The sequence below is a fragment of the Schistocerca americana genome, chromosome 6, assembly GCF_021461395.2.
Source record: "Schistocerca americana isolate TAMUIC-IGC-003095 chromosome 6, iqSchAmer2.1, whole genome shotgun sequence".
In the NCBI taxonomy this organism is placed as follows: Eukaryota; Metazoa; Arthropoda; class Insecta; order Orthoptera; family Acrididae; genus Schistocerca; species Schistocerca americana.
Genome location: NC_060124.1, coordinates 58,310,951 through 58,334,537, shown reverse-complemented (window position 1 = coordinate 58,334,537; position 23,587 = coordinate 58,310,951). Strand labels below are relative to the sequence as shown.

The 23,587-nt window shown below is 46.2% G+C and overlaps 1 protein-coding gene across 1 annotated transcript in view; it reads right to left on the bottom strand.

Annotated features, from left to right (window-relative positions):
• Positions 1-19,386, bottom strand: part of LOC124619956 (glycine-rich cell wall structural protein 1-like) — a 55,818-nt gene extending 36,432 nt beyond the window's left edge. The window contains exons 1-2 of the mRNA XM_047146619.1: positions 19,341-19,386; positions 19,024-19,226 (exon numbers count right to left, since the gene is read on the bottom strand). Of these exons, the coding sequence (XP_047002575.1) occupies positions 19,024-19,226; positions 19,341-19,386 (249 nt within the window). The remainder of the gene's footprint in view (positions 1-19,023; positions 19,227-19,340) is intronic.
• Positions 19,387-23,587: the final 4,201 nt, after the last annotated feature.

Below are 23,587 nucleotides of genomic sequence, written 5' to 3'. Positions count from 1 at the left end.
CTGCCCACTCACAAACATTTAGTCACAAAGCCCATGTTATCAAAGCCCGCCGCAGTCATTATCAAAACTAGGAACCAATCAGTTTTTCCGGAGCTACGCCAGTCCATCAACCTTTTTGTTCATTTCATATTAGTGGAAAACGTGTGACATTTCAGTTGGACACGGGTGCCTTTCTTACACTGCTGAATATATATGAACTGCTAGGCTCCCAACGCCTGTCTGAAACTAGTATTCACCTGGCGGCTTATGATGACAAGACATTCCCGTTCCCAGAACATGTACTGTGCGTGCCAAGTATCGCTTGCGTACGTGAACTGTGACTTTCACTGTGCTACAATCACGCGACTGTGAGAAAATCTTTGGCCTTGATTCGCTTGAATTTTTTGACTTTCAAATTCAGGACAATGTGTTGCCAGTGACTGCTTTCAACGTCGAAGAAAGTGTGAACGTTATACAGCCGAAATATTAGAAGAAGAAGGAGATTTCTTGCGGCTGCACACCCGAAACTTAATGGAACAGTCTTTACTCCGCCAAAACCTGAAGATTCGCATCAAGTACCTCTGCAGGGAGGAGATGGTCTTATGTTTCGACGATTGGATAAGCTTCGGCACTTGAGAGCGAGATTACTGAGCTCTTTAAGTTTTTTACTAAGGTGCCGTGACCAGGGCATAATTCCGAAGTTTGCCAGATTAGTACATTTTATAAAAACGACGTCTATGAATAAGATTTTAGCAAAAGCTGCCTCTGCTATTGTTAAGGAGAGGATCCATTTTAATCGCCGAAAATTAGACCTGGTTTCTGAAGAACTTTATCGCCTACACCTGACGATGTCTGTGGAGATACCCTATGATTCTTGGAATTGGATTGATGGTACAACTTGGGCCAAATCAGACTGGATTCGTGAGGTGCCCACATCCCGACAGACTGCAAAATTTAGTCGACTGAAGACGACATCGCAGCGAGAAACTGTTATTCGACGCCCTGTTATTAATATGACAGGTAGAGATTTGGACGATGCTACGATGATGGTTTTGAGTAAGGGACTGAATTTTGCACCCACGCCACAGGTTCTGCCATTGCCTTCGTTTATCAGCGCCATTGAAGAAGCTGTTCGACCACTTCCCTCTGATTCAGCAGAGGAAATAAGACGTGAAACACGCCGTGCAATTATGAAGGCTCGCCCACAAAGGAGCAATATATCTGCGGCAGAGAGGGCTGCGCTACGCAAGCTTCGCCTGGATACTCAAACGGTGGTACTCCCAGCAGATAAGGGAAATGCTACTGTGTTATTGTCTCGGGACGAATACCATGATAAAATGTACAATTTATTGAGTGATAGCATGTACCGGAAGATCAGCAGGGATCCCACTAATCGAGTGGCGAAGAAAACTGTTTCGCTTCTGAATGATTCTCCCTTTCCACCGGAAGTTGTTCGGAGATTGAAACCAAGTGGTCCGGTGCCTCCTAGACTTTATGGACTACCAAAGGTCCACAAGAAAGATGTTCCTCTACGCCCCATAGTGAGTGACATAGGCACTCCGACCTATGACGTTGCCAAACATCTGGCATCAATGTTGAGGCCTCTTGTGGGAAAATTTACTCACCACATAAGAAACTTGCCTGAACTCATTAGTAAACTGAAATCATTGAAAATGAACCCGTCAGATATATTAGTTAGTTTTGATGTGGTGGCTTTATTTACAAAGGTTCCCTTTCCAGAATCTCTACAACTTATTGACAGAAGTTTTGACAAAGAGATTTCAGCTTTATTTAAACATGTTCTGACCTCCACATATTTCTTATTTAACAACGAATTTTTTGAACAGACGGACGGAGTCGCCATGGATAGTCCCTTATCCCCTCTGGTGGCCAATTTATTTATAGAGGACTTCGAGGAAAAGGCGGTTGAATTTGCTGACTTGAAACCCACGGTATTCTGGAGATATGTTGATGACACCTTTGTAGTTTGGCCCCATGGTGAAGACAACTTGCAACACTTCTTAAGACATCCGAACTCCCTCAACGATCAAATAAAGTTCACAATGGAAATTGAAAAGGAGGGATGCCTTCCATTCTTGGATGTTTTGATTCGGCGCAGAGAGGATGCCACTTTGGGACATGAAGTGTATAGGAAGCCGACGCACACCGATCTGTATTGACGTGCAAATAGCTGCCACCATCCTGCCCAGACAATGAGTGTTCTCCGAACTTCGACTCACAGAGCGCATATTATTTCTGACGAAAGCAGTCTGCAATATGATCTTTCCCACTTACAAAGAGTGTTTGAAGACAATGGGTACCATCCACAACAAATACAGAGGGAACTGAAAATGAAACCGAAAGAGGCCACAAAGAAAGCAGAAGAAGATGAAGAAACCTTTAAATCGATGGCCTTCCTGCCATATGTGTGTAGCCTCTCATCAAAAATAGGACGCATTCTCGGCAGACACAAAGTAAAAGTGATTTTTCGTCCTCCACCCAAGACAGCTGCACTCGTGGGCTCCGTCAAAGATGATTTGCTGCTCCGAAAATCGGGAGTTTACAAAATTCCGTGTGAATGTGGCCTTTTTTACATCGGACAAACAACTCGTACTGTCCAAGAAAGATGTACAGAACACCGGAGGTACACACGACTTTTACAACCTAACAGGTCGGCAGTGGCAGAGCACTGTATTGATAATGGTCACAGTACGTTGTATGACAACGTCGTAATTTTGGCAACTACATTATCCTTTTGAGACTCGATAGTGAAGTAGGCAATTGAAATTCGCTTGACGACGAATTTAATTTATAGAGGTAGTGGTTTCAATCTCGATAAATCATGGAATCCGGCACTTGCTGTAATAAACTCGCAAAGACGTCGTCCTAGTGCAGCTCACAGTGATATATCGATATGCCAACACAGATCAACTGCAGAGTCATAGATACAGCTCGCGCTTTATGCACGTCTCTGCCGCCGACCAACGTCTCTGGCGAATTTGCATCTGTGGCCGCATGCGCAGTCGCGCGGTACGACAGTATAAAGGGACGAAGCGAGCACTGGAGCGGCAATGCCTATGACCGTGTATGGCATCCCGGTCTCCTGTTTAAACTCCAAACCTACGCCCTGCCTATCAATTTTGTCCGTCTGGTCGCTTCCTTCCTCTCCCACCGTCCTTCCTATGTCACCCTCCACAACACCAACTCCCGTATCTTTTATCCCACGACTGGCGTCCCCCAAGGTTCTGTCCTCTCCCCTCTCCTTTATCTCTTGTATACGGCTGACATGCCCAAGCCACCCCCACCAGTCCACCTTCTCCAGTATGCTGATGACACCGCCTTCCTGGCTCTCTATCCTACCCTTCAACGGTCCCAACGTACCCTCCAAACCCACCTTAACCAGTTCACCACTTGGTGTAACCAGTGGTTCCTCCGTCTCAAACCCTCCAAAACCCAGGCAATCATCATAGGCCGCACCACTCGCTCCTTTCGCCTCCATGATTTCTACCTCACCCTTTATGGTCATCCCATTCAGCTCGGCCCCACCATGAAATACCTTGGCCTCACCCTCGACAGACACCTCACCTGGACCCCTCATCTCCAGACCGTCCAGCAGAAAGCCCATTCCCGCCTCCGCCTTCTGAAACTCCTGTCTGGCCAGACATGGGGATTGCATCGTTCAACCATCCTCCACACCTACAAATCCCTCATCCGTCCTATCCTCTGTTATGCCAGCGTTGCCTGGATCTCCGCCCCCACCCGCTTTTACAAGGCCCTCCAAATCCTTGAACGCCATGCACTTCGCCTTGCCTTTCGTATCCGCCTTCCTTCCCCCACACAGCTCCTGCATGAACTGATCCCCTTCCCCCACCTCCTCCTGTTCCTCCAACATATCCGCATCCTTTACACTGTCCACAGGCTTGATCTCCCCCACCCTCTGGTTTCCTCCTTCCTCTGCACCCCCCGCCCATTACCACGCCTCTATCGCTGTATCTCTCCCTCTCTCCACCTCCACACCCTCCATCTCCTTCATCAGGGCAATTTCCAATGCATCCCCCTCCCGGAGGACGAACTTCGCCGTGACATCTATCCTTCCTTCCAACTATAACCTGGCCTTGTTCCCCCCCCCCCCCCCCAGGGCCCCCTTTTTCCTCTCCCCTCCTTCTCCCAGAGCGGATTTTCCTCCTCCTCCCCCCCCCCCTGAGACCCTGCACCCCATACTTGCCTCTTTCCTTCCCACATCCCTCCCTACCTGGCCCTCTTCAGTGCGCCCCCCACTCATCTCCCCCTCTTTTCCCCTCCCTCCCTCCCTCCCTTCTTCCAGTCTGCCTCATCTCCTTGCACCTAGCAGATCCCCCATTTTGATCATTGTCAGTGTGCCACATCAGTGTTGTGTTTAGTGCTGTTTCTCCTGTGCGTCAAGAGGTGTGATTTTAATTGAGTACTGCCTTGAGGTTCGCCGTCAGTGTTTGTTCTGTGCTACGCCATCCGTCGATACCTTTTATGCTCCAGTCATACTGTGCCTTGTGTTCTTTTAATTGTTGCAGTGTGTGGCTTTCTGTGTGTGCTACTTTTAAACAGTTTTTTATCTCCGATTTACAGTCTCCTGGACATATTAGGTGCTGGTCGCTACTTTTCCAAAACTGATTTGCGCGACGCATATCTTCAAATATCACTAGATGAAGAATCACAAAACGTGTGTGTTGCGAACACTCATTTGGATTTGTTTAAATATTTGCGTTTGCCTTTTGGCAGTGCTTCCGCACCCGCCATTTTGCAAAGGAATTTGGAACAACTGACTGCTCAAGTATCAAACTGTTCAAACTATTTGTCAATTTTGTAGTAGCAGGTCGTACACCTGAAGACAACATTACAAATTTGCGTGCTTTGTTTCGTGTGTTATCTGACGCAGGGATAAAGCATAGACTGGACAAATGTGATTCTTTAAACCTGAGTTCCAGTATTTGATCACGTCATAAACAGTCAAGGTGTACATCCTCTTCAGCACATTTGTTAGCCATGCGGGGCCTGCCAGTTCCTCGCAATGTCATAGAATTGCAGACAGTTTTAGGGAAAATGAACTATTATATTCGGTTCATGCCGAATGCTGCACATATTGCAGCCCCACTGCTTCGCTTGCGTCGCAAGAACGTCCCCTTGGTTTGAACAGATGAGTGCCAGGAAGCTTTTGAAAAACTTAAAGATGCATTGCTCAGTGATCGATGCTTAGTTCACTTTGATCCTGACAAACCAGTTGTGTTGCAAGTTGACGCTTCCAAATGGAATCAGTGCAGTGCCTTCGCACAGATTTGGTGATAAAAACAGATCTGTTGCTTTCACATAGAAAGTGTTGTCCGAACCCCGGTGTTACTACTTACAAATAGAGGCATTGGATATTGTGCATGGTGTCACCAAATTCCACCACTATTTGTATGGCAGAAAATTCTACTTAGTAACGGATCACAAGCTACTGCAGTCTTTGTTGCATCCGATGAAGCCGTTTCCTGTACGAACTCCCGAAAAATAACAAAGATGGGCTTTGTTGTTGTCTCAATACCAGTACGAGATTGTGTATAATCCGACAGCTAAACAAGGTAATGCGGACGCACTTTCACGTCTTCCATTTGACCCTGATACAGATTTTGACGGTTCTACTGCATATTGTTGTCACATCTATGCTCACGATTCTGAATTGCTTCAATCTTTTCCTCTTAACTATAAGAAAATTGCACAGACCACGGAAGCTGACTCACATTTGAATATTTTGGTAAAATACATTCGCACATCTTGGCCTCGCTGATTGCATAGCATGAAGAGCTCTGTAGTGCGCCGATACTTTGCACGTCGGTATAGCCTCGCTATACAGCAAGGTGTGATTCTTGTTCATAATGACAGTGGACAGTCATGTGTGTTGATACACAAAGCTTTGCAAAAAGAAGTGTTGCAGTTACCTCACTAAGGACACTGGGGGACTGTTCGTACGAAACAGTTAGGGCGTCGACACTGTATTTCGCAGGTGTGGACACCCAAATAGAATAGAGGACGCCACAGTGTTTACACGTGCGGAAAATCAGTCCGCTCCACCACAAAAATTCTCTGTTTGGCCTAAGTAGCAATCACCATGGCAACGTGTGCACATAGACATTGCGGGATTTTTTTGGAACACTCGTTAGTTGATTGTGGTAGACTTATAGTAGTTTCCTTTTGCTGTGCCAATGAACTCGACAACGCCACGCAGCGCATTTCAGGCGTTGTCTTCTGTTTTTTGCCTCGAAGGTTTGCCTGAAGTTATAGTGTCGGACAACGGCCCTCAGTTCACGTCACATGAATATGAAATATCTAGTGAACGCAGTGGGCATACAGCATCTAACTACTGCATCGTCCCATCCACTGTCAAACGGCGAAACGGAACATTTTGTGAGAACATTCAAGCAGCAGATGGCCAAACGTCGCACCGCACACACCAAGGATCAAGTATTGTAACTGTTTCTCGTCTCGTATCATTCTCATCCACGAGATGGACCATAGCTGGCGGAATTGCTTCACGGCCGCCGCCATCGGACAGTGCTTCACCTGCTCCACCCTGCTCAGCATCCGGCGCTGAAGGAAGGCCGCAAGAATCGCTTCTCGCTGCATGATATTGTATTTTTCAGTGTTTTCAGCGGCAGCAGACGCTGGGCGCGAGGCGAGATCATTCGTCGGCTTGGCATATGCGCGTACCTCATTTCAGGCCCAGACAGATTGCAGCGCCGACATCAAATTCGCCACTGTCATGTGCACGGTGATTCTTCTGTATCTCTTCCCCAAGATTCACAGATGTCGAGGATAGCTCGGCCACAGCTACTCCCAGAGAGTGTCATTACGACACCGCGGAAAGACCCCAGGAAGACGGAGCCTTTGCCTCCAATGCCTCCTCTCATCCTACCGATGGAGCTGGACCCGCCCACGCCGCAGCGCCCGATGCCTTCGACGTCTTGGTATGGCCCTCAAGAGGTGGTCGCGTACCCTTCTGGGCGTTTTCCGGGGGACGTTTCCAACAGAGTGAAGGTCGGATGGCGGAGTACGATCGAAAGTCTGACGTCTCCTGCAGCCACAGCTTCCGGTCCATCAGAGCGTTCATGCTCCTGACTCTCCTCCCGTTGCCGTGCTCCATATACGACAATGGTCCTTCATTTTGGAGGGGGCGGGGGGGGGGGGGGGAGAAATCAAACGGCGTAAAGTCAAGCGCCGACACGCTACTCGGGAACGGAAGAGGAGAGACGGCTGCGAGAAGGAGTCGGGTAATAGCACGCTGACCGACCCCTCTCCAGGACGACAACGTGCAATAGCAGCTTCAAGATTAGCGACTTGGAGAGCAGCGTCAACGCTAGTCACTTCGCTTGTCCATACTGAAGACGATTTATTATTTCATATGTCGCCCTTTGCTTGCGACGCATCTGTGTAATTGCCAAAGTTAAGTATTGTAATTTTCTTATTTTAATAAAACTAGATTATTTATCTAGCGAAACGACTATGCAGGCTTTTTAGGCACTAAAATATTAGAACCACAGATTCGACACTTCGGTGCATTCACTCCACATTGTAGCGTAAAATGTGCCGCGTCATTCCGCAGAATATTACCCGGCCACACATCATCAACTTCGACCCATGCCAGAAACCGAAGAGCAAACGCAGAATATTGCTTCGTATCATGAGTATTCAGTAGCTGCAACGCCTGTATCTTGTACAGGTACCAGTGTTTGATAGACTCCCAAACTGCTTGGTGTTGACCACAGTACGGACAACTCTCGTGACACTGCGCGGGCACTAGCACTACCTTGGGAGCATTCAGCTTGGTCAGTTACAGCGACGAAACCTCGTCAATAACTTCCACTGGGATAGTATGATGATTATATTAACAAGGTGTACTCAGTGAATGATACCTAAGATTACGCAGTGTTGGGGAATATGTTGCCACTGTATCGTAACAGAGAGAGGGTAAATAAACTGGGGGGACAGAGAGCGTTCCTGGTGACGTCGCATTACATCAGCCACGTAAGAAGAAGGCAACATATGTTTATAGACAGCAAAACGGAGGGCTTTGATTGGCCCAAAACACAAGGAAGCACTTACCTAGCCTGTGTTAAAGTGGCAGAGCGCGGGAAGGGATAGCGGCGGTGAGCAGTTGCGTGTTGGAAATAGATCCCGCTGATCATGGTAGAATATGCCTTATCAGTTACACTGTGGCTCTGTTCAGAGTTTATTAAGTGTAATAACAATGCAATTTCCATATTGCGCAGATGGATCATATATGGTAGTGTAAACCTGTTTTGTAAACCACCATAAAGGGAATTACTAGAATTAAAAATGGTATCACTTCAAAAAACTTGCGCGCAGTTATTCGACCACTAACTCCAGTCAGACTTCATATCATTCTACACCTTTACACTCACTCATCCAGATCCTGATGTGGCGAATCCACGACCAGCCTTCTATTGTGTAGAGAGGAAATCATCGTCTGATTGACGCAGGTCATTGTGTTTCAGGAACTTGCAACGACATACGTGCTTGGATCAAGGAACAGTCGGAATTGTAGTTGTAAATTGTTGTAGCTGTGCTGGGAAAGTCACTGAGCTTCAAGCGCTAATAGAAAGCACTGAAGCTGAAATCGTTATAGGTACAGAAAGCTGGCTAAAGCCTGAGATAAGTTCTGCAGAAATTTTTACGAAGTCTCAGACGGTGTTCAGGAAAGATAGGTTAGGCAGAATTGGTGGTGGAGTGTTTGTGTCTGTCAGTAGTCGTTTATCTTGTAGTGAAGTCGAAGTAGATACTCCGTGCGAATTGATATGGGTGGAGGTTATACTTAACAGCCGAACTAAGTGAATAATTGGCTCCTTCTACAGACCCCCAGACTCATATGATACAGTTGTTGAACAGTTCAGAGAAAATTTGAGTCTCGTAACAAATAAATACCTCACTCATACGGTTATAGTTGGTGGGGACTTCAACCTTCCCTCGATATGTTGGCAAAAATACTTGTTCAAAACCGGTGGTAGGCAGAAAACATCTTCCGAGATTGTCCTAAATGCTTTCTCCGAAAAATATTTCGAGCAGTTAGTCCACGAACCCACGCGAATTGTAAATGGTTGCGAAAACACACTTGACCTCTTAGCCACAAACAATCCAGAGCTATTACAGAGCATCATGACTGATACAGGGATTAGTGTTCACAAGGTCGTTGTAGGTAGGCTCAATACCGTTTCTTCCAAATTCACCAGAAACAAACGCAAAATAATTTTATTTAAAAAAGCGGATAAAGTGTCACTCGAAGCCTTCCTAAGAGACAATCTCCATTCCTTCCGAAGTGACTATGCAAAAGTAGACGAGATGTGGCTCAAATTCAAAGATATAGTAGCAACAGCAATTGAGAGATTCATACCTCATAAATTGGTAAGAGATGGAATTGATCCCCCATGGTACACAAAACATGTCCGAACGCTGTTGCAGAGGCAGCGGAAAAAGCATGCGAAGTTCAGAAGAACGCGAAATCCCGAAGATTGACTATAATTTACAGACGCGCGAAATTTGGCACGGACTTCAATGCGAGATGCCTTTAATAGGTTCCACATCGAAACATTGTCTCGAAATTTGGTAGAGAATCCGAAGAAATTCTGGTCGTATGTAAAGTACACAAGCGGCAAGACGCAGTCAATACCTTCGCTGCGCAGTGCCGATGGCACTGTTACCGACGACTGTGCCGCTAAAGCGGAGTTATTGAACGCAGTTTTCCGAAATTTCTTCACCAGGGATGACGAATGGAATATTCCAGAATTTGAAACCCGAACAGCTGCTAGCATGAGTTTCTTAGAAGTAGATACCTTAGGGGTTGCGAAGCAACTCAAATCGCTTGATACCGGCAAGTCTTCAGGTCCAGATTGTATACCGATTAGGTTCCTTTCAGATTACGTTGATACAATAGCTCCCTACTTATCAATTATATACAACCGCGCGCTCGCCGATAGATCTGTACCTACAGATTGGAAAATTGAGCAGGTCGCACCAGTGTTTCAGAAGGGTAGTAGGAGTAATCCATCGAACTACAGACCTATATCATTGACGTCGGTTTGCAGTAGGGTTTTGGAGCATATACTGTATTCAAACATTATGAATCACCTCGAAGGGAACGATCTATTGATACGTAATCAGCATGGTTTCAGAAAACATCGTTCTTGCGCAACGCAGCTAGCTCTTTATTCGCATGAAGTAATGGCTGCTATCGACAGGGGATCTCAAGTTGATTCCGTATTTCTAGATATCCGGAAAGCTTTTGACACAGTTCCTCACAAGCGACTTCTAATCAAGTTGTGCGACTGGATTCGTGATTTCCTGTCAGGAAGGTCGCAGTTCGTAGTAATAGACGGCAAATCATCGAGTAAAACTGAAGTGATATCAGGTGTTCCCCAGGGAAGCGTCCTGGGACCTCTGCTGTTCCTGATCTATATAAATGACCTGGGTGACAATCTGAGCAGTTCTATTAGGTTGTTCGCAGATGATGCTGTAATTTACCGTCTAGTAAGGTCACCCGAAGACCAGTATCAGTTGCAAAGCGATTTAGAAAAGATTGCTGTATGGTGTGGCAGGTGGCAACAGACGCTAAATAACGAAAAGTGTGAGGTGATCCACATGAGTTCCAAAAGAAATCCGTTGGAATTCGATTACTCGATAAATAGTACAATTCTCGAGGCTGTCAATTCACTTAAGTACCTGGGTGTTAAAATTACGAACAACTTTAGTTGGAAAGACCACATAGATAATATTGTGGGGAATCCGAGCCAAAGGTTGCGTTTCATTTGCAGGACACTTAGAAGAAGCAACAAGTCCACTAAAGAGACAGCTTACACTACACTCGTTCGTCATCTGTTAGATTATTGCTGCGCGGTGTGGGATCCTTAACAGGTGGGATTGACGGAGGGCATCGAAAGGGTGCAAAAAAGGGCAGCTCGTTTTGTATTATCACGTAATAGGGGAGAGAGTGTGGCAGATATGATACGCTAGTTGGGATGGAAGTCATTAAAGCAAAGACGTTTTTCGTCGCGGCGAGATCTATTTACGATATTTCAGTCACCAACTTTCTCTTCCGAATGCGAAAATATTTTGTTGAGCCCAACCTACGTAGGTAGGAATGATCATCAAAATAATATAAGAGGAATCAGAACTCGAACAGAAAGGTTTAGGTGTTCGTTTTTCCCGCGCGCTGTTGGGGAAGGGAATGGTAGAGAGATAGTATGATTGTGGTTCTATGAACCATCTGCCAAGCACTTAAATGTGAACTGCAGAGTAATCATGTAGATGTAAATGTAGACGGTGGACATGCGTGTCTCCACCGGCAACGCCGCCGATTTCAGGCGATCTGTCACCAACAGTTTCTGGGACCTGTCTTGCTAACACTAAGGTAGTGCTGAAATAGGACCTCTAGGACCTTTAAGTCGGCGATACTCACTCAATGCAGCACTGTAATTACTTTCTTCCACATAAAACAGTTTCAGTAACACTGCACAGTCTCTCTGCTCGGTAACCATACTATTCACTCATGTTATGTCTTGTTTCATGACAGCATGGATGTCATTCCGTCATGCAAACAGTATACAGCACCGGATTTGCACCTGGTAGCCATAATTGGAACTAATGTTTTCCCCTGTATAAGTAGGTAGGTGCTGCATTAATGCATAAGATCTTCTATCAAGTTTTGCTACCATGCGATAATTACAAACCACAATGGACGTCGGTTAGTAGTTAATTATAATCAACCAGTAGATATGGCAAGCAATTTATGATTATTTTCGCCTGAGCAGTAGTGTGGATACGTGAACTCAAAACGGTTGCCTGTACTGACAGGTGGTGCAGTTATGACTGTGCATAAAACATGAGATCATAAAGTTTATGGCGTTTTTGTAGGAAGACTGTTCGACTTAGAAAAAAGAAACGAACACACTGATGTCTCTACATACCCTAATGTGACAAAAGTCGTGAGATACACCCTAATATCGTGCTGGACCTCGTTTTGACCAGCATAGTGGAGCAAATCGACGTCGCATGAACTCAACAAGTCGCTGGAAGTCTGTTGCAGAATATTCAACCATTCTGCACCTATATCCATCCATAATTGCGAAAGTGTTGCTGATGCAGGATTCTGTGCACGAGCTGACCTATCGATTATGTCCCATAAATGTTCGATTCGATCCATGTCGCGCTATCTGGGTGGCAAAATCATTCGCTCGAATTCTCCAGAATGTACTTCAAACCAACCGCAAAATACTGTGGCTTGGTAACATGATTGCACGAATGGCTGCAAATGGTCTCCAGGTAGCCGAACATAACAGCTCTGGGTCAACAGTCAGTTCAGCTGGACGAAAGGACCCAGTCCATTCCATGTAAACACAGACCACACCATTATGGAACCACCACAGCGCCTTGTTCACAACTTGGGTCATGGCTTCGTGAGGTCTCGCCGCACTCGAACCCTACCATTAGATCTTACAACTGATTTCGGAACTCATCTCACCAGGCCACGATTTTACAATCGTCTAGAGTCAAAGCGATATGGTCACCAGCCCAGAGCGATGCGTTATGTTAGCAAAGGTACTCGCATGTGATGTCATAGCCCATTAAGAGGAGGTTTAGTATCTTTTGTTCAAAAAATCTATTTCCTTTAATTGCATTTCGGATCCGTAAAAGTGTTCAGAATCCACCCCTGAAATGGTTTTTCCGAATGCGGAACGGAATTGTTTGTTATTCGCGGTTGAACAGAAAAAATGCAGCTGCCTGAAATCGGCCTTTTTACGCGCCAGTTTTTTTCTTTCGGAGGACGAGTTATTGTACCGATGCTTGGGAGGAAACACACAAAATTCAAATGAAAAAAAAATGGTTCAAATGGCTCTGAGCACTATGGGACTCAACTGCTGAGGTCATTAGTTCCCTAGAACTTAGAACTAGTTAAACCTAACTAACCTAAGGACATCACAAACATCCATGCCCGAGGCAGGATTCGAACCTGCGATCGTAGCGGTCTTGCGGTTCCAGACTGCAGCGCCTTTAACCGCACGATTCAAATGAAAGTCTGTACGCGTGTGTTTGGAAGTTAGCTCCCAAGCATTTGCATTCTGTGGAGATTCGGACTTTTCTGGCAATGAGCAGCGTCAACGAAGGGCATTCAGCAATTCTGAAGAGAATGACAACGATGGACGGCACCCTGGGACTCTATTCGACGCAGTTCGCCAAGCATTCGGACGACCACCGGATTCAAGCGGCCGAAAACCGCTTGTCACCGGCCGTATGAGCGGCTCTGGAGCAGCGCAGGACGGCCCAGATCGAGCAGAACGCTCTGTATGAGGAAGAGGAAGGACTAGTTTATGGACTCGGAATAGCAGATTGAACGTAAGTTGCAAAATATTGCATTTATACGTAGTCAAATATTGAGGAAGCAGTGAAGGAAACGAAAGAAAAATTCGGAGTAGGTATTAAAATCCATGGAGAAGTAATAAAAACTTTGAGGTTCGCCGATGACATTGTAATTCCGTCAGAGACAGCAAAGGACCTGGAAGAGCAGCTGAACGGATATAAGATGAACATCAACAAAAGCAAAACGAGGATAATGGAATGTAGTCGAATTAAGTCGGGTGATGCTGAGGGTATTAGATTAGGAAATGAGAAACTTAAAGTAGTAAAGGAGTTTTGCTATTTGGGGAGCAAAATACAGATGATGGTCGAAGTAGGGAGGATATAAAATGTAGACTGGCAATGGCAAGGAAAGCGTTCCTGAAGAAGAGAAATTGGTTAACATCGAGTATAGATTTAAGTGTCACAAAGTCGTTTCTGAAAGTATTTGTATGGAGTGTAGCCAAGTATGGAAGTGAAACATGGACGATAAATAGTTTAGACAAGAAGAGAATAGAAGCTTTCGAAATGTAGTGCTACAGAAGAATGCTGAAGATTAGATGGGTAGATCACATAACTAATGAGGATGTGTTGAATAGGATTGGGGAGAAGAGAAGTTTGTGGCACAACTTGACCAGAAGAAGGGATCGGTTGGTAGGACATGTTCTGAGGCATCAAGGGATCACCAATTTAGTATTGCAGGGCAGCGTGGAGGGTAAAAATCGTAGAGGGAGACCAAGAGATGAATACACCAAGCAGATTCAGAAGGATGTAGGTTGCAGTAGGTACTGGGAGATGAAGAAGCTTGCACAGGATAGAGTAGCATGGCGAGCTGCATCAAAGCAGTCTCAGGACTGAAGACCACAACAACAACAACGTAGTCAAAATTTCAAACGCGTTTTTCTCGAGATGACCTTTTTGTTATCGCGCGGTATGGTAACTGCAAATCTACTGAACCGATTGGTATGATTCTTTGTTTCCGACGAAGGTAACTAAATTGTCTAGGAATTGTAGCATTTTTGTTACTATAAATATTATATTACTATAAATATTTTTACTTGCCCGACGAAGTCGAAAAATCGATGATAAAACTCTATTTTTTCAAATGGACGCCATTTTTTTCCTATGGTCCAAATAACTTAAGTGAGGTACAACTCCTTAAGAATCTTACATACTTCGCTAACGCCAACTCCATTTTGTTTCCAGACGAGCCGGCTGAACTGCGACACACCGCGCGTGGAGGTCTATATCGAAATTTTGTTGCGTTCCGACGGCACTTCCGCCTTTGCTCTTCGACATTTCCGGTCGAGAAAAATGCAGTTTGTAGAGGAAATATCAATACACATTTTGACCAAATTTGACATTGATATCTATAACATATCCCGAGCAAGAACAAATTCCCAAAGAACATGCTTTTTTGGGGCCAAAGATAGTAAACGCCGCATTTCACCTCACTGTCCAAACGGATATGTTCGTCGTACGCCCACACCGATTTTTGCGCTTATTTCGCGCAGTATTACTTGCCTGTTAGCACTGACAACTCTACGCAAACGCCTCTGTTCTCGAACTTTAAGTTAAGGCTGTTGGCCACTATGTTATACGTGATGGCGGGTAAAGACTGAAAGTAGGTGTTCTCGGCACGCTCTTGATGCTGTGGATGTCATGATATTGAACTGCCTAACGATTTCCGAAATGGAATGTCCCATGCGTCTAGCTCCAACATCATCGCGCGTTCAAAACCTGTTAATTCCTGTCATGCGACGATTATCACGTCGGAAAACTTTTCACATGAATCACATGAGTACCATTGACAGCACCGCCAATGCACTGCCCTTTTATACGTTACTGGTCATTAAAATTGCTACACCACGAAGATGACGTGCTACAGACGCGAAATTTAACCGACAGGAAGAAGATACTGTGATATGCAAATGATTAGCTTCTCAGAGCATTCACACAAGGTTGCCGCCGGAGGCGACACCTAGAACGTGCTGACATGAGGAAAGTTTCCAACCGATTTCTCATACACAAACAGCAGTTCAGCGGCGTTGATTGGTGAAACGTTGTTGTGATGCCTCGTGTAAGGAGGAGAAATTCGCACCATCGCGTTTCCGACTTTGATAAAGGTCGGACTGTAGCCTATCGCGATTGCGGTTTACCGTATCGCGACATTTCTGCTCGTGTTGGTCAAGATCCAATGACTGTTACCAGAATATGGAATCGGTGGGTTCAGGACCGTAATACGGAACGCCGTACTGGATCCCAACGGCCTCGTATCACTAGCAGTCGAGATGACAGGCATCTTATCCGCATCGCTGTAACGGATCGTGCAGCCACGTCTCGATCCTTGAGTCAATAGATGGGGACGTTTGCAAGGCAACAACCATCTGCACGAACAGTTCGACGACGTTTGCAGCAGCATGGACTATCAGCACGGAGACCACGGCTGCGGTTACCCTTGACGCTGCATCACATACAGGAGCACCTGCGATGGTGTACTCAATGACGAACCTGGGTGCACGAATGGCAAAAACGTCATTTTTTCAGATAAATCCAGGTTCTGTTTACACCATCATCATGTTCGCATCCGTGTTTGGCGAGATCGCGGTGAACGCATATTGGAAGCGCGTATTCGTCATCGCCAAACTGGCGTATCACCCGGCGTGATGGTACGGGTTACACGTCTCTGTCACCTCTTGTTCGGATTGACGGCACTTTGAACAGTGGACGTTACATTTCAGATGTGTTATGTCCCGTGGCTCTACCCTTCATTTGATCCCTGCGAAACCCTACATTTCAGCAGGATAATGCACGACCGCATGTTGCAGGACCTGTGCGGGCCTTTCTGGACACAGAAATTGTTCGACTGCTGCCCTGGCCAGCACATTCTCCAGCTCTCTCATCAACTGAAAACAATGGTGGCCGAGCAACTGGCTCGTCACAATACGCCAGTCACTACTCTTGATGAACTGTGGTATCGTGTTGAAGCTGCATGGGCAGCTGTACCTGTACACGTCATCCAGGCTCTGTTTGACTCAATGCCCAGGCGTATCAAGGCCGTTATTACGGCCAGACGTGGTTGTTCTGGGTACTGATTTCTCAGACTCTATGCACCCAAATTGTGTGAAAATGTAATCACATGTCAGATACTAAAATGTAGACTTTCACGGCCAGAAATATCATGTCCATTATAAATATCCGGGCTGTTATGCCGTGGTCGGTTGATGAATTCTGTGTCGATTCCCAACGTTTCGTCTCCGACTGCGGGAGACATCTTCAAGGGTGTCCGTAGCTCGATGGAAGGTCCAACACACCCACTAGCTCGCTACTGACTGCCGCTAAATTCCGTGTCCGAGCGCTCCCGCGCCGCGGCGTGACGTCACGTGTTTTAAAACGTCAGTGCAATTGGCCGCTGTCCGTTGCCGTCGATCGCCGTTGCCATCACCCAGTAGTGGACGGGTGGTACACATCTTCTTTAACACAGGCATCCATATACCGTTTAATTTCACGCCCTCCTCCTTTCGGTTGAAATTATTTGGGTGTTTAGCGATTTCGATTGCCTCCCTGTAGAGCCTTTCGTAATATCCGCTTGTGGCCGTTGGTACTTGCGTTTCCTCGAAACGAATATTGTGGTTCCCTGGCTGGAAAGCATGCTCCGCAACAGCTGATCGTTCCGTTTCTCCTCTTCTACAATTTCCCTTGTGCTCTTCCAAACGTTTAGAAACAGTTATTTTAGTGGTACCCACATAAACATCACCGCAGTGTTGTTTGACGACCAAATACTTCAAGTGGAATGAACAGTTTTATGAGCAAACGGATGGCGTGGCTATGGGAAGCCCCCTAAGTCCCGTAATTGCAAACTTCTTTATGGAGAAATTCGAAGAACATGCCTTAGGTACTGCCAGCAAAACCAAATGTATGATTCCGATACGTGGATGACACGTTTGTGCTGTGGAGACATGGTAGGGAGGAACTAAGCCGGTTCCACGAATATCTGAACAGTATAAACTCAAGAATTCAGTTTACAATGGAGGAGGAGGTAGACGGCAAATTACATTTCCTCGATGTGCTTGTTTTTAGAAACGAAAATGTTAGTTTGGGCCGCTCAGAATATCGCAAACCCACGCACACGGACCGTTATTTGCACCGGGATTCGAACCACAACCCACAACAGAAGCGGGGTGTTATCAAGACGTTAGCGGACAGAGCTAGAAATATTTGTGAACCGGAGTTGATCGACGCTGAGATGGAACATCTCCACAACGCTCTAATGAAGAACGGATATTCGTCCGCCGAAATAAAACGTGCGTTGAGGCAGCCACGCAGAAATCATAACGAAGTACAGCTACTGCAAAATGTAAGGTTTTCCTGCCGTTTGTTAAAAATGTAACGGAAAGAATAGTGAGGATCTTGACGAAGCGGAATATTACCGTAATTTACAAGCCCACCAGGAAGATACAGGAATACCTTAGCCTGCCAAGGACGCTCGCAAACCACTGGAAAAAGCTGGAGTGTATAGGATCCCATGCAGCTGTGGTGATGTTTATGTGGGTACCACTATGAGAACTGTTTCTAAACGTTTGGAAGAGCACAAGGGAAATTGTAGAAGAGGCAGTCGAAATCGCTAAACACCCAAATGATTTCAACCGAAAGGAGGAGGGCGTGAAATTAAACGGTATATGGATGCCGGTGTTAAAGAAGATGTGTACCACTCGTCCACTACTGGGTGATGGCAACGGCGATCGACGGCGACGGACAGCGACCAATTGCACTGACGTGGCCGGCCGCTGTGGCCGAGCGGTTCTAGGCGCTCACTCCGGAACCGCGCGACTGCTACGGTCGCAGGTTCGAATCCTGCCTCGGGCATGGATGTGTGTGATGTCCTTAGGTTTGTTAGGTTTAAGTAGTTCTAAGTTCTAGGGGACTGATGACCACAGATGTTAAGTCCCATAGTGCTCAGAGCCATTTGAACCATTTTTTTGCACTGACGTTTTCAAAACACGTGATGTCACGCCACGGAGCGGGAGCGCGCGGACACGGAATTTAGCGGCAGTCAGTAGCGAGCCAGTGGGTGTGTTGCACCTTCCATCGAGCTACGGACCCCCTTGAAGATGTCTCCCGCAGTCGGAGACGAAACGTTGGGAATCGACACAGAATTCATCAACCGACCACGGCATAACAGCCCGGATAATTATAATGGACAATCGCATGTCAGTTGTAGTATAATATATTTGTCCAATGAATAGCCGTTTATCATCTGCATTTCTTCTTGGTGTAGCAATTGTAATGGCCAGTAGTGTAGTTTGTATACGCAATAGAAACGCCATCTGTATATGTGCATATCGTTATCACATGACCTCAATTTATTACGATGTCACATATAAAAATATTTGCACTTATACCCGTCATACAGTGCATAACGCGGCTACACAATGAGATTTGTGACGTATGTTGAACGCCGCTATCGTGGTGTTCCGATGTTGATGGCCAGCAGCGCAGACGGCAGCCGCCCCTGGTCAGAGCGAGCGCCAGCCCGTCGCGCCGGCGGCAGGGAGAGAGCAGCGCCGCGTCCGCCGCCCGGCTGTCAGGCTGTGCCGTGACGGGCGGCGCCCTGGGCGGCGAGGCGCGCGCGGCAGGTGTCAGCGGGGCGGCGCCGCCCAGCCGCCCAGCCGGTGGATCGATAGCGGCTGCCGGCCCACCTGGCCGCCGGCCGTTGCCGCCGCTGCCGCTGCCTCTGCCGCCGCCGCTGCCGGCGATGGCCCACCTCGCGCCCTTCTCGGCCGCGTAATCAATATTAATGAACTTGCTAATTTGCCCGCCGGCGCGCCGCCCGCCTACAAGGGTCCCGTTAGCGCCGGAAAAAATGTCATCGATGAAGAGCACGAGGTGGCGCCCTGCGCCCTGCCGGTCTCACACGGGGCCCGAATGGCCTGCGACGCAAGGTTAACCCTGTACTGTGTCCCGATTTCCATTCTTCTTCTTCTTTCTCGACATCTCTGCCTTAACGGAAGCCGTGTGGACGCTCTCCACTTTCCTCACCGAGCGAAGTGGCGCAGTGGTTATCGCACTGGACTCGCATTCGGGAGGACGACGGTTCAATCCCGTCTCCGGCCATCCTGATTTAGGTTTTCGGTGACTTCCCTAAATCGCTTCAGGCAAATGCCGGGATGGTTCCTTTGAAAGGGTACGGCCGATTTCCTTCCCCATCCTTCCCTCACCCGAGCTTGCGCTCCGTCTCTAATGACCTCGTTGTCGACGGGACGTAAACACTAATCTCCTCCTCCTCCTCCACTTTCCTCTGCGTTGCACCCCTTCCTTGTGATGGTAACTTGGACTGTTTTCGCTGGCATCAATTTTTTTCCCGTTTATCACTGCAGTCTTAGAATGGAGGCCGAAATGCACACGTTTTGGCTCACGCAGGCTGGCGTGAGGAGGGTTCAAAAAAAATTCAAATGACTCTGAGCACTATGGGACTAAACATCTATGGTCATCAGTCCCCTATAACTTAGAACTACTTAAACCTAACTAACCTAAGGACAGCACACAACACCCAGTCATCACGAGGCAGAGAAAATCCCTGACCCCGCCGGAAATCGAACCCGGGAACCCGGGCGTGGGAAGCGAGAACGCTACCGCACGACCACGAGCTGCGGACGGCGTGAGGAGGGTAGAACTATACTGACGTGAGGTCTGGAACGTGACAAGAAATAAGAATTCAGAAAGCGGACGTAATTAGTTTCCTACTTAACTTTAATACATTAATGATGAACGTCGCTCTTGATGGTACATGATTCACAATATTATCTGTTCAGAATACATTCTTGAAGATAGTAATTATAGTAACTGAATATGGCGCCTTGCTACGTCGAAGCAATTGACGTAGCTGAAGGTTATGCTAAACTGTCGTCTCTGCAAATGAGAGCGTATGTAGACAGTGAACCATCGCTAGCAAAGTCGGCTGTACAACTGGGGCGAGTGATAGGCAGTCTCTCTAGACTGGACCTGCCGTGTGCGGCGTTCGATCTGCAATCACTGATAGTGGCGACACGCGGGTCCGATGTATACTAGCGGCCCGTGGCCGATTTAAAGGCTACCACCCAGCAAATGTGGTGTCTGGCGGTGACTCCACAAACTTGTTCGCGAGTTCTTTCTTAATACATGCAGCAGTCTGAATGTTGTACTCGTTCGTATTTCCATTAGTTGTATTGTGCTCGCTATCAAACGTATCTCCCGTCAGGTACACATATGATGTACGCTTTACATGCGAAGCAAGATACCGCCTCATGTAAGTACAACCTCAGAAATATGGCGTCGCTGACAATTTATTTATTCCAGTCTTACATTAATTCATCTCCTCATCCATCCTCTCTCTATCCATCTTCTCCTTCCCCCTCCCTACCTCCTTCTTTCCCCTCTCTCTTTCCATCCCCTCTCTCTTTATCCAGCTGTCCTCCCTCTTCTATCCAGCCTCCCTGTCCCTCTTTCTGTTATAACTACCCACGTCGTGCTGTGCCCGACTTATAATTTCACGACGCAAGTCTCCTGGGTTGAGCAGTTATTGCCCGATGACGACACGCAATACAGTTTGTTAAACAGGAGTTCGCCGTTATTAATTATGTTTTTAGATTTAATTTTATTACTCGTACAGAGACTCAACATTCCTTTGTTTAACAGCTCGTCGTCAAAATAAGTATGAAATGATAATATCTTTGTAATACATAATGTCGACTATTGAGTTAAAGTTCGTACCTATTTTGCCATTTTAGAGAAGAGAAACCTTAAGCGATTCTGCTTCAATAGTCTCAATATCAAATGTTCACTAATTTCAATTTCCTTCCTATCTCAGTTCAGTATTTAACACAAATTGCCGGCCGCGGTGGCCGTGCGGTTCTGGCGCTGCAGTCCGGAACCGCAAGGCTGCTACGGTCGCAGGTTCGAATCCTGCCTCGGGCATGGGTGTGTGTGATGTTCTTAGGTTAGCTAGGTTTAAGTAGTTCTAAGTTCTAGGGGACTTATGACCTAAGATGTTGAGTCCCATAGTGTTCAGAGCCATTTGAACCATTTAACACAAATTATATATCAATGTCATTTCAGAGATATTACGTCGGTACCACACTAACGGAATAACACGTAAGTGTCATTTAACATCACTTTTATTAATAATCCTTTTTCTTATGACGTAAATGTTAATGAATGATCACTGTCTAGGAGGAAAGACGGATTGATCCTAATCATGAGATAATAGCTTTTAATGAGCCCGCAATCGTTAATTAAATAAAAAGTCGCGTTCAAGGATTATATGCGAACAACTTTCGTGTCGTCCGTTTTCACGTATCTGTCAAAACTAATCCTGACACCCACAATTCGAATTAACACTGACGTTAACCCCTTTTGTCGGAACATCGAATCGTAGCTATTATGTGAAAGTTTATTATAGTCCCCGAATTAATTCCTTTCAGATACGCGCACGACCCAACAGCAGAACGGAACACAAACGACTTGTTTTAACAACCGAACAACGCAATGACGTTACATTACGACAATGTCCCCCCAATGAACATCTTTTTGACTTCATCTTTTATACTCTGCTTAGTTAATTATTCCAAATTACAATTTATTCACCTATTTATCGAAAACATCTAACAAAAAAAATAAAATAAATTTATCCCAACGTAAAAGATCCGTTTTACTGTCCATCTCCAACACCCCCAACACCCCCTCTATGAGTCCACGTCCTCCACCCCTATTCTCTCTCCATCTGCTCTTGCCCCTCTTCTCCCGCCACCTTCTGTCATTCTGCTCCCCTACCCTCTATCCACCGCCTTTCTCCTCTGTTCCTCTCTTTCTGTCCCCTCTGATTCCATCTCCTTCTGCCCCTCTCTCTGTCAATCTCTCCCTCCCCCTCTCTCTACCTCCTCCTCTACATCCCCCTATTCATCTCTTACCCTTTTCTTTTCTGTCCACCTCTTCTGTTCTCTACTTTCTATTTATCTCCTCCTCTTCCCTTTCTCTGTCCCTTTCCTCCTCCCACTCTGTTTGTTCATTTCCTCTCCCCATCTCTCTGACTGTCTCTTTTTCCACCTGCCTCTGTCTATCAACTCCTCTTCCCTATCTTTGACTACCTCCTCCTCAATCCTTTCTCTGTCAATTTCCCTCTTCTCTATGTCTGTCCATCTCCTTCTCTTTCTATCTGTGCCCATTTCCTCCTTCTCCTCGCTGTCTATCCATCTTATCGTCCTTCCTTCTCTGTCCACATCATCACACTCACCCCAATAGGAGGGTGGTGATTCTTACCTCTACAGTATTTCTTTCCATCTTGAAACTAATATGTATGCCAAATTTAATTGAAGACGTTTCAGGTGCTAAGGCTCAGCTTTTTACCCATAGCTTTGTTGCATACTCACGTTTCACACATGTTTAACATATTTCACGTGTATTTGTTCACATATTTCACCTATATGTCTAGTGAATTTCACCAAACGCTTTCGTTTTCGCGCAGCTCAATGTTTATAGTGTCGTATCTCCTGAGTTACGTGCAGTATAATAATAGGATTTTGCAGGTACATTCAGTGGTATGTGTGCCTAGTGTCTGCGAAATGTGTTGTGAATTAGTAGTAGAGCAGTAATGAATCAGAACGTCATGCCCCTCAGTGTTTAGGGCGTCATATCTGCTGAACTGTGTGTCGTACGATGATATATTTTTGTAGGTAAATGTAGCGATAAATGTTGATAATATGTGCGAAATGTGATGCGGATAGAGTTAGTAGAAACGCGGCAACTTTTTCTCCCATCTATGCAATACTGCGTGCAAAATGTGTCACGAAAGCAGTTAGTAGTAAAGAAGTAATAAATTAGAACGTCATGCTTCACGTGGCAGTTTTTCTACAAGAACAGTGAAAATGTAGTAAGCGACAAACTTCTTTCCTTTTATCTTTCTCTGTGGGTCCTCAAATGAAACGTTTCGAAAAAGTTTGAAATTATGTGTAAGGTTTATTGCAAGTCTCTAAGTGCTGTCGTTCTCAGTACCGGATAACTTAAGTATGGATATTCTCGAGTCGCGGCCTACACTGCTCTTTCGCCCTCATAGCCACCTTTTTGATAGGGGATTGGTTGTTATCCCCACAGTGATTCTTTCGGTCCGCAACCGGTAGCTGAGTGGTCAGCGCGACAGACTGTCGATCCAAAGGGCCCGGGT